The sequence below is a fragment of the Dermacentor silvarum genome, chromosome 3, assembly GCF_013339745.2.
Source record: "Dermacentor silvarum isolate Dsil-2018 chromosome 3, BIME_Dsil_1.4, whole genome shotgun sequence".
Taxonomy (NCBI): Eukaryota; Metazoa; Arthropoda; class Arachnida; order Ixodida; family Ixodidae; genus Dermacentor; species Dermacentor silvarum.
The window spans coordinates 208,832,486-208,844,595 of NC_051156.1; the positions used below are offsets into that span (position 1 = coordinate 208,832,486).

At 45.8% G+C, this 12,110-nt stretch overlaps 1 protein-coding gene across 9 annotated transcripts in view; it reads right to left on the reverse strand.

Annotated features, from left to right (window-relative positions):
* Window positions 1-12,110, reverse strand: part of LOC119446572 (endothelin-converting enzyme homolog) — a 149,461-nt gene that overhangs the window by 47,756 nt on the left and 89,595 nt on the right. For 6 of the 9 annotated variants that reach the window (XM_037711041.2, XM_037711039.2, XM_037711036.2 and 3 more), the window contains one exon: window positions 1,244-1,610. In XM_037711041.2, coding sequence (XP_037566969.1) covers window positions 1,244-1,610 — 367 coding nt within the window. Of the gene's footprint in view, window positions 1-1,243; window positions 1,611-5,033; window positions 5,121-5,218; window positions 5,408-6,410; window positions 6,512-12,110 lie in introns of those variants that run through there. The other 3 variants (XM_049664222.1, XM_049664221.1, XM_049664220.1) reach the window with 3 other exon arrangements.

The following is a 12,110-nucleotide window of genomic DNA, read 5'->3' on the forward strand; positions in this document are numbered from 1 at the left end:
TCAATTGACGCCGCCAGGGCTCAAAGCTTGTGAACAAATACGTGATGGATTTTTTGTAAAACGTACAGTTTTCTGATATTTTATGTTGCAGGGGCCGAAAAAGTTGGATTTTATTACTGTCAAACGTTATGCTGACTCTTGTAATGTTCAAACAAAGAACTATAACTGTAGCAATTAAAAATAAGCTTATCACAGGTTCTGAAACCTCTTGTTCTTTGTCGCAGTTCGCACTCAGTTCTTATATCCGCAGGCCAAGCTTCTCGAAGCGATCTTCAATTCCTTTTTCGTCTAGCGCACTTGTTGGGCACTCGAAATCAACGAGTTTCTACGATGCTATGAGAGATGAAAATATGATTCAACTTCAGAAACGCGTTCTGCATGTTGGAATATTCCCCGAAATGCGTCAGCAGACTCGCCCGGTTGTTCAAGGACTTCAAGCATTTCTAATGATGCTTTTATAACTAAACATGCTCTTTGTAGTTTGCGAAATTACCTGCAATATTTACCCTCTCCGCGCATCTCACCTTAGAGATATACCTTAATTTTTATGCGACCGCAGTACGTTGCTTGCAGGTTACAAGAAGTCAGGCCATAAACTTTTAAGTGTCTATGATGCTTGGAATTAGTAAGATACTAAAAAATACCGAGTAACTCTTTCCGATACCGAGTAGCTCCTGCGACAGGAGTTATGTCATAACGTTGGCGAATTACGGTGCACCTTTACTAGAAGTTGCAATCTATAAAGGTGATGTGTAGCTTCTATTTCAGAAACGCCCAACATATAAAACATATATGTGAATTTTTAATAAAGGTTGCCAGATTAACCCCCGTATTCAGAAATGCATCTTAACTTGAAGCCCATGCTTGACTTGAAATAAATGAGGCCTGTCGTGAACGCCCCGAAGGAAACGCAATGAGCGTCCTGCGCACGTTGACGCCAGGCGTTCTTTAGATCAAGTCAAGCATGAGCTTTAAGTTAAGATGCATTTCTGAATACGGAGGTAAGAGGGTATACTTATCTTTCTTTCTTACTTTTGGAGCATGCTCCCTTGTCTGTTTCATGTTTCCGCCTCTTCCAGCATTTCACGCGAATGTACCTTATTTAGACTCCAAGATCGAATAGCCCAACAGACAGTCCTCCTGAATCCCTCGACCGCTTTCGCATCTTTGACAGCCTCGACAGTTTTCGACACAACACACTATAGTATAAGGACGCGTGAGGATAAGCCGTGCGGGCACTCACTAGGCTGCGTGGGCTGGATGACGCGCTCGATGATCCTCTCCCGGACGCGCCCCGTGTTGACGCTGACCACGATGGAGAGCACGAGCACCACGAACGCGAGCAGGGCGACCAGCGCCAGCAGGAATCGCTCGAGCGGCGACGCCCGCTGCCAAAAGGTGCGCCGGTGTCCGCCGGACACCGAGTAGCGTACGCCGAGCGGGTTGAGCATCGCGGCGGTGGCCGAGCTCCCGCCGCCGCCGCCCCCGCCGCCCCCGGGGCCGGACTTGATGTCGGTCAGCACCGTGGAGCTGCCGGTGGCGTCCACGGGCATGCTGCTCGCGCTGCTCGTCTCCTCGTCCTCGAAGTCGGTCCGCTTGTACCTCGGCATCTGCGCTCGCACGGGGGCGAGGGAGAGCGAAAAAAAAAAAAAAAAGAACTGCGTTTAGTTTGAGGCGTGTTTACGAGTCCCTTCCCTACCAACTGAGCTCTGCGGAAACACGCAAGGTAGTGGAAGAGAGAGGCAATGGGAAAGGAGAGACTGAGAGGTTGAACCGGAGCTTACGTCCGGCTGGCTGCCTTCTGCTTTGGGAAGGGGAAAGGGTAGAAATACGAGGGTATACACTGAACAGAACACATTTGATTTTCGCGCAGCATAATGCGATGCGGTCGAAAGTGTTTTCTGCATTCTTGGCGTGACAAAGGCTAGCTTTTGTTAATTGATTGATTAATTGGCTGAGTTAGCTAAAAGGGACATCCTAATGGGCGTTTCAGGTTTCGACCAGCTGGGGTTACCTAATGTTCAACCAAGCAGGGTTGTTTCACTTGCGCCCGTTTCCGAGCTCTCGTTTCCTATAATTAGATTATCATAAACCGCAACTAGCTACTCTAAGATAAACAAATTTACGTTTGCTACAACTATGAGCGATACGCTGCTGAATCTACTAAAAATTTAATATTACTAAACCAAATACTATACACTGATGTACTTCATCAACTATACTCTACTAACTACAATTACTACTTAGTTATACTACACGATCGTACTAGCTGTTTACACTACTCAACTAACTCCCACTGCGTACTGAAATCTAGCCCTGAGCCGAACCCACGACCTCGTGCTCAGCAGCCATGACTACAGTTTGGGATGTACAACATACAGACATATACAAAATGCAATACAGGGCAACGACGGCTGCCCTCTCACAGCGAGGCAGCGACACTTGCTAGGATACATGTTCTCGTAACGTACGCGAACAAATGTCGCATCGGTGCAACAGGGCCGCCGCGGCGACGCGATGTTAATGCACTGCGTTGGCCAACATGTTGTCCCGGTGTGACGGCGTCTTTAGGTCTGCCAGAGAATGATGTTACTACGCTGCTGGTTTCATGGAAATTGGAGACGTTTGCTTGGATAAAACGTGAAAGACGAGACGACAAACACTCACACGCGCGTCTCCGTGCTTCATCATCTGATTTCAGCGTTGTTTTGATAACTTCGTATGATATGAGGCTGTTCTTTCTTGTGTGTACTGCTATTTTTAGTTTTGTACTTTTGTATTTTGCGTGGTTGGAAATCAGGTACGTTGTATGCGTTAGTGTCTTCTTTCTTTCTTTCTTACTTTCTTTCTTTCTTTCTTTCCTTTTTCTTTCTTTCTTTCTTTCTTTCTTTCTTTCTTTCTTTCTTTGGTGAAATCTTTCTATTGTCAGTGCACTTGTGCTTCTTGTTTCTGCACAATCAGTGGTTACTTCTCGAGGTTGCTGTCACAGCCTTAGAATTAGAACTCTGCTAGTCCCGTTGTGTACGTAAGCATTACTGCCCGAAAGCATTATGTACGTTGTGTATGTAAGCATTACTTCCTGCACGGGCCGTGAAGGGCCTGCAGTATATTCAAATAAAAAAATGCATTGGTAGCGCTGTTGCTAAGGGCTTCAGAAATTCATAGAACACGTGCGCACCATCACTGACGCGCGCACACAGCCTGCAACTGAGTGAACAAAACGTAGTCAGCAAAAAAATCGAAGGGTTCCTTGCGGAACCCTTCGATTTCAGGCTGCATTCTGAGGAAGTCAAGAAGTCCCGCTCTGAAAATTTTCGCGAGAATTTTTGTGGAAACATTTTTTGCGACAATGTATATTTCCGAACTATCTTAATACAGAAATGTACCAATGCGTAGTAAATTGAACGTTAATGAAAATGAATTTATATACATGACAGGACGCTCGAGGTCTGACCAGCACGCGAAAATGTTCTCCGCTGAAATTGAAAAACAGTGTGGTTGTGTGGGTAGTTCCGCGTCTTCAAACCGCCTCTCCGGAACGCATCGTTGCTCTTTATATAATCGCGAGGTTGATGCTCATTGTTCGCGCACTCCTCTAATCTCCGGTGATTAGAGTTTCTGTCGTTACACAAGGTCTAGCCCAATCGGAGATGTCCCTCTCCTTCGGACTGGTCTCGAAATTGGTTGGACTAGCAATCTCTGTGGGCTATTTCGAGACGATTCCTACGCATGTTTTGCCGGTCCGGATAAAAGCGGCAATCTTATTCACTACTTCGTCCTCACCACGAACAATGCCCCTTTTTTTTTTAACGTTCTTGTCCCTACTCTGGGGAGTGAAAGGCAGCCCTATACACACGCAACTTTTAATATTTCAGATTACATATTTCATATTACAACCTGAATATTTCATATTTAGGTCATTAAGCCGAGCTCATTTGCTGTCAAGTAGGTTTCTTGTATCTTTTTTGCGGTGCAACTCTTCGCGTTCGCCCCTAATAAGCTTGTCTAGGTTTCTACTCAACCGTCGTGTTCGTGTTACCCATGGTAGAATACGTGCTCGTCAGGGGCGACTAACACATTTCAAATGAAGTGTCCAGTGCGTCAAGTTCATTAGAAAGGACCGGAAATGTAGCATTGTGTGAAGTCTGTGCACTTCTTAGTTGTTCATTAAGACCAGTCAGTTGGTCTATATTGACTGAACGGTAAAAGTTATCGCTCACATGCTTGCATATACCTATAGTGTAGCAAGTAAGCAGCCTTCGATTTAAAAACATTGCCGCATGCTTAACGCGAAGTTAAAACGAACAATTAAGCGATGCTGATATCTGGCTCAAAATGACTGTTAGTGTTCTGGTGTTCTTGTTTTACGACCACCGCCACTGACTCTTTCCCTTGTTTGGGCCACTGAGTCATCCTCGTGATGAAAGTTCATCCCCTTTTTTGTTCATCAGTTCATCACTTCGGCTTTTGTCATCCTCCTGAAGTGTGCTGCTTGTATTTACACACTTTGAATAAACTTCACCTATCTGCTAGCGCAAGACAGGGGTAATTGGAGATCGCAGGGAGAGGCCTTTGTCCTGCATTGGACATAAAATATAGGATGATGATTGTGATGATGATGAATGCTCGAAACGCGTGGTGGATTCACAATTACTCATCAATGCGGGACGTCAGGGTCCGCGATGTTCAGTAGTTCTAAGGCAGGCCACGATTGCCACAAATAATGGTGCCCGAGAGTCCAGAAACGAACGCAGTGCGCCATCCTCATCTCTGCACCAATATAAACGCGGCTTCTCAGACTACATCACATACGGAATCACAAAGGTTGCGTGTCGTGTTGCTAGCCTGGGTTAAGCGTACGCGGGAAAAAAAATTGCTCTCAATGAAACGCATTACTGGAAACGATTTCGTTAAAGAAAACAGAGGTCCCACTGAGCGCCCTAAGGATGGCACGATATACTAGAGAAAGCCGCTCAGGGCACCAGCGCCTACCCCCTATCAAAATTCTTTAACGTGACCGAAAAGGCCCTCACCTTGGAAGAGCACGGTACAGTCGTGACGATCACAGCAGAACGAACACCGGAAGCACGCGCGAATATAAACATTGCTGCGCATGTGGCCAGGACACAGGGTCCGTATCGCACAGGTGGCCGCTGTAGAGCGAGCGACCTTCAGAGGTACTCTACATATCCGCAAAGCAGAAAACACGCGAACTCACCAACTCGCGCCACGCTCCTTCTCTTTCATATGTTGCGTTGTCGTTAATTTCTTCCATATCCTTAAGGTTGAGGAATCGCTGTTCACGAGCGCAGGTTATGGAAAGCGTACCCAACTAAGCGCGCCTTCCAAGTGCGGTGACGTTAGCGAACACTCTATCGTGCATGTCGGCAGCAGTGTTGTTGTGTTCTTGGGTCTTCGTGACACTTAGACTTCAAGCACAGGAGAAAGGCTACAGGCAGCACGTGAACAGATGTAAGACTTGCATGCGTCAGCATGACGGACACGTTCGTGAGCTGTGACATTTAGACATTCTATAGTGAGTCGTCCCCACTAACATTTACAGACGCTCTTCGGAGATAGCCTTCAGAAAACTCGATCTCCGGTCGATGGAAAGCAGAGTTCCCCGCTTTCACGACACAATCGTGGTATTTGAACCGCATGCGAGGGTATTGCCCTTATTTCGTAGTCGGCGAAAGAGCTCTGAGCGCAGCGTTCGCTTCAAGGCTTTGCGGGGAGCGCTATTAAGCACAGTTCCCGAAGGAGCTTTAGGAAAGTACAGTCTGCCAGACAACAACAAATCAGCAAATTAGCGTGCCAGTAGGTCAATAAACGTAGACCTGCTTCGCGCTCCCTTTCGGATGCACAAATCCCCGCCGTGACGCTATTTATTCTTCTGACCATCTTCAATTATATTTTTTTCTCATGATCGTCTTCAATTCTACACGTGTGGAAAGAAGCAACCCAGTAGAAATTGTAACAGCGCGACAGAATACAACAAAACGCGAGAGAAGAGTACAACAGGATATGTCGGCATACTGCAAGATCTTCCCCTCTTCTCGCTTCTTGTTTTATTTAATATAACAGTGTAAAGCCTGCTGTTAGTGACATTACCGCAGGTAAATACTATGCAAGCGTGCCAGAAGACTGGAAGACCTGTCGTGATGTAATCAACACAAAGACCGCGGCTATAAACATAACGTAAAAGTGCCGATAATGTAAAAATAATGTAAGATAACGATGTTGTAGTTACAATGATAACGAAGACAACTGAGAAAGTTAAAAAGTTATCAATAAAGTCAACGTCATGAGGTAAATAGACACTGGGAAAAGAAAAAAAAGAAACAACTGACGAAATAATACCACGTGTTATCTTTCGATAAGGAAGGGGATAAAAATGGCGAGTAATTCACCTGCGCAGGCCACATCCTCATCATGTTTACCGGCTTGTTGCGTTTTATCCCTCGGCGCGCGAGCAACGTTTCACGGACCACTGGCGTCCTTTGACGACACACGCACCCTCGGAAGGCAGCTGCTTGTAGGAGAAATTCGATGCGCCCAACGACGCGCGTTCACCCCGTCCAATGCACGCGTGTGTGAGTGTACGCCCACTGGAGGGCCGTACACACACCACCCGCTGCGTGCGGATGCGTACACTCGATTCCGACACCGCGTACACGCACGTCAATCGTTACTGAAGAAAGCCAATTACGCAAGACCTGACTGCCTGTGCTCGCGCTGACGTATTCGAGCACGAGGCGGCCTGTACTGCCATTGAATATTCGGTGCTTGCTTTCTGTTTAAAAGGGGGCTTCAACGAGGACTGCTGAGGATGCTGGATTACATTCCTGGAACTGCAAACAAGTCAGTGTTCTCGTGCATTAGCTGTGAAAAGGTGTGAAAAGCGACGGCGAAACGTTCGGGATTAAGATTACTGTTGCAGAGCAAAATATGCTGCGTTTCGTTTTTGTTTTTTTGTAAAACATGCTATTTTTTTCTCAATTTTGTCAGTGTCTTTAGAGTTATTCACGTTGTCTTGATTTTTTCTCCTTTTTTCCCTTAACTACTGGCTCCTTGGCCAATGCCCCGCGGTGGGTGAGCGCCATGGATCAAGGAACAAGCGAGCAAAAAAACTAACCAACCCTTCCCCTACCAGAAAAGGGGGTAAGCGAAGCTTGTCCTGGATGCACCTAAACTAACCATGGTGCGACGACTGCGACGGAGAGAACGACGTCACTGACGGTATGCCCGCAGTCCGCCGTTGTCGCGTGCGTTCGATGTCTCGAGTTTGCTCGGCGGCGTGATTAGCAGCAATCGCCCGCCATTGCCGCTTGCGATTCTTCGAAATTAAATTGCTTCGAAATTAAACCTGTCCGTTACGTAAGACAATGAATGGCTCATAAACCCTTAAGCAATGGCTCATACCCCCGTAGACGCGGCCTCCCCATTACAACGACAGAAGAGAAGTGAAATTCTAAGCTGGAATGATGAGCGGCAACGAGCCAGCTGCGGAAGAAAACGACGACGCTCGAGTCAATGCTGATGATGATAGCTTTTTGCGTACACGGAAGCCACCGAAATCTGTGCCTTATGATAAGCTTCGCTTGAAAAAAGCGAACATGCAGGCTTCGCATGGTGCCAATGGTTTTGTCAGCGCTTATATATTTGATTAAATTGATTGATTGATTGATTGATTGGTTGATTGATTGATTGATTGATTGAGAAGGCAGAGTAGAATAGAGTATACTATAGAATGCAAAATTAGCTTGGAGCCAGTGTTCCCTTCCCTCATTCCCCCTCGCCCCTCCCTCAACATTATGGCGTCGAGCGTAAATCGCAACATTCAAATGAAAGATTAAATCTACAAATCGTCACCTCGTGCGCTTTGGTCGGCGAAACTGTCGGAGGCCGAGTGGCGTTGACTTTCCTTTATAGTTAATACAGGCGACGCTCCACATTTAGTTACACAAGTGCGGCTGAAGGAGATTCAAATATTCCTGTATTTTATTCCTGCGATAAAGATGAGCTCATAACGGGGCGCAAACAGGCAGGAGGTGGTAATTTTGCGCGACATTTATTATTCATTTTCGTATCAGTATAAATGCGGTTTCATCAATGCGTTTGCAATGCGGTTTGCACTTGCGTCACTGAATATTTCAATTCGAATTCCAAGAGAGACAGTCAAGAAGTTATCAACATCTCAGGACTCAATGATCTATGTTTAACTTATAAGCAATCTATGCATTGCTTAGTGACTATGGTGCTGGGCTGCTAAGCACGAGGTTGCGGGATCGAATTCCGGCCACGGCGGCCGCATTTATTATATGGGGTCGAAATGCGACAACATCCGTGTACTTAGATTTAGGTGCACGTTAAAGAAGCCCAGGTAGTCCAGATTATTCCGGAGCCCCCCACTACGGCACGCCTCATAATCAGGTCGTGGTTTTGGCATGTAAAACCCCATAATTTAATTTTTAATCTATGCATACATACTCCATACACGTATGTGCGTGCTATATATCTTCAGCGTATCGCTAAATGTTTATAATAACGCTTGCGTGCTCGTCTTCTTTGATGTGATCGCGCTGGGGTTGGTAGAAGTTATTTTAAATAGCGAGAACATTGCTTTGCCTACCCCTACCCACTTCTGTATCTGACCCCGATAGGAGGACTCGGTAGCCGTTGTGAAAAAAAGAAAACGCATTTTGAAGGAAAGAGTTTAGTCCTCTATAAGGAATCGAACCCGGGCCCGCATGCAGCGCGGTGAGCGGGTATCTTTCCTTGGCACCACCAACTTTTTTTTTCTTCATTTCCTGTAAAACTTAGTGCAATACATTCACAATGGCCGCGACACTTCTGTTCCAGTGGCTTTCTTTAAAGACACACACACCCACATCATTAAAAAATAAAAAGAAATAGCGGAAGTTAAAAAACTTCCTCAAACATACAAGTTCATCTAATGCTTGGAGCCAGTTAACAGTTGGGGAAGGAGTTGCGTAATACGTGCGACTATTTACAGAATCGAACCCGAAGTGTTTCTCATTAGGAAGGACAGCAAAACGAAGTATGAGAGCTGTTCGCGAGCGAGTAACTTGGGCTTCTTCGAATAGGAAGGCCTTACAGCCTGCAAATAAAGCCAGACACTACGCGTCTCAGCAGTTAGAATGGGTCCTAGAAAGAGACCAAAAAGAAGTCAATGCCCATGTTAGTGACAGGGTACTTTCAGATTGACATGTCAAATCCTGCAAACGAATGACTTCCAGAATTCATGAATGAGGCACTGGGGTTAGAAGTTTCTGTCACTAGACTTCATACCTACCGCAAGGATAGGATAGATCTCGTCTTGGATAAAGGTATACAACATTTGAAAGCGTTGCAATATGTATCACATTTTGGCATTCACCGTCCCCTGATTGCTGCCATCGGCACAAGAAACGATAGAATTGAAGAAATATGTGTGTGTGTGAGCTTTCAGAAGTGTGTGTGTGTGTGTGTGTGTGTGTTCTTCTTCTTCTTCTTCTTCTTCTTCTTCTTCTTCTTCTTCTTCTTATTATTATTATTATTATTATTATTATTATTATTATTATATTATTGTAGTAGTAGTAGTAGTAGTAGTAGTAGTAAGTAGTAGTATAGTAGTAGTAGTAGTAGTAGTAGTAGTAGTAGTAGTAGTAGTAGTAGTAGTAGTAGTAGTAGTAGTAGTAGTAGTAGTAGTATTAACGCGTGTCTGGTGGTAACCGAAACGCCTCGATGGGAACACTGACAAGGCGCGCGCAGATTAGCCAAATAAGCCCGACTGCGCTTGGCTTGTCGTCTGCTTGTCTGCCGCACCACTCGGAAGTTATGACGCGTGGATAATTATTCAGCTTAACCACAGTGACTTCAATAAATCCTTTCCAACGAATACATAAAGAAGTCCTAAAACTAAAATATGCAGTGTATTTGCATAGCACAAACGCAGCCTATCTTACAGAGAACATACTAAATAACCGCATTTTGCCTAAATCTAGTGATATCTAGGGGGGGGTTCTATCCGTGTTTGGGGAAGTTAGCTTCGGAGGTTGGCAACTCTGCCCGCGACGCACCAAACGACTCTGAGCGGTCACGCGCGTTACATGATCCGGTGCCGGCGCAGCTCTCCCCGCACATGTTCTTCCTTCCTTCCTTCCTTCCTTCCTTCCTTCCTTCCTTCCTTCCTTCCTTCCTTCCTTCCTTCCTTCCTTCCTTCCTTCCTTCCTTCTTCCTTCCTTCTTCCTTGCTTCTTTCTTTCTTTCTTTCTTTCTCTTCTTTCTTTCTTTCTTTCTTTCTTTCTTTCCTTCCTTCCTTCCTTCTTTATTCCTTGTCCCTGGCCCATACCCGCATATCCAATGCGGGTGTGCGCCACAGGTGACTTTTTGCGTGACTATGCCGCCTGCGAAATCTGAACGCAATATAAGTTTCGCTCGAAAAGAAAAGAAAGGAAGAAAACGAAAAATAAAGAACGATACCTAACGCCTTCATTATCAGGAAAACGACACCATCCATTCTACGCTTCGGTAACCTGCGCTGAAGAGCTAAGTGCATGCGTTTAGGTCACGCGTTCCGCCACTAATAAGCAGCCGTTGTTTTTTCCGCATCATTCCACAACAGCGGTATTGCGGCCAGTATACGCGGATATTATCATCGCCGTATAGTTACGGCTGTATACACTTTCGCTTGTTAAAACGAGCAGCGTGAACGCCAACCCTTTGATTTCGCAACGCAAGCCATATCCCACCACCATCGCGAGGAAATGACTAGGAAAGCGAAATAAAACAAACACCGCGACGTATCGTTTTTCCCGCATCGTCGAGTGGCCGGCGGTTGGGCAAAAGAAAATGTCCTTATTGAGACAAATATATTGCCGGTGCCATGAACCGCGACGACCGCCCGAATAGGAGGAAAGAATTGTTTCCTTTCTTTTCATTTTCTATTTCATTTATTTATTTCTGTTTCACTGCATCACTCCATTTTAAAACGCGCTGCCACAGGACCGCGCAGTTATGATTAACGAATAAACAAAAGCGACACGATTCTCGCTTTTTCCTTTGCTGTGCTGATATGTCTCCTTTCCATTTATTTCGTAGGTAAACGTGTTGTTTCTGTGGTGTCCACGGGTTCCACACCCGTTCTCAGATCTGCTTTTTTTTTTTTTTTTTTCGTCGACCTATACGCGTAATTGAATTTGGTCCACCGAAAAGGGGTGAATTTTTCGTGTTGCTTCCTGCCTGAAGCGGTTCTCTTCTTTCTTGTGACCCACGAAGGCAGGAACGCGACGACGAAGGAAAGAAATTAAATACGAGAATCGGATATTAAAAGACAACAGTGAATTAAGATCATTCGCAAGTGGCCGGCCCCACGTCTTTCCAAATAAAGCCCATTACAATTTCTTTATTCCCCCCCTTTTTATAGGTCCGGAAAGTTCAACAAAAGAATTAAATCTATTTGCTATCCGCGGTTTTCATCTCCTTTAAAACAATCTCGCAAACTCCTAGCCCCGCGCTATACGCTGTGTCGTCACAGTACATTGTTCACTTGTTTGCGGATTCTAAAGGTCCAGCACGCGTGGAGTCACGTGGGGAGTTGTCACTGTCTTCCATCCATATTACATCGAAACTTGCAGTAAAGAAAGTAACGGGGAGGGCGTCTTTTCTTTCCCAGCCGAGATAAAGAAGAATTACAACCGCACGTGGACACCAGGTTGTCATAAGATGCGATCTTTGGTCCCCCGTCTATTTATACACTCGAGAGCTTGCAGAGGCTTTTCCTGCGCTAAGTTCTAAATGGTCCGAGAAGGGTTAACGGTGACACGGCGCATGACCTAGTTAAAGGGAACAAGAGGGCCCTAATGGCGTTCTCTTTTGCATGGCAAATTAAACACGTTCAACGCGCACGCCACTATACGGCGGTCAAAGTTTACCTAGGGGCAGAAAGGTTTGAACAAGCCGCGGCTTTTCCCGCGAGAAGACCCCCCCCCCCCCCCCCCCTCTCCGATCTAACTACGCCTTAAAGCAGAGACTGCGTGACTTTTTTCTGTTTCCTCCCCTCTTTGCGTATGCAGAGCAGAAAGACGACAAACGGCTATACAGTGCAAC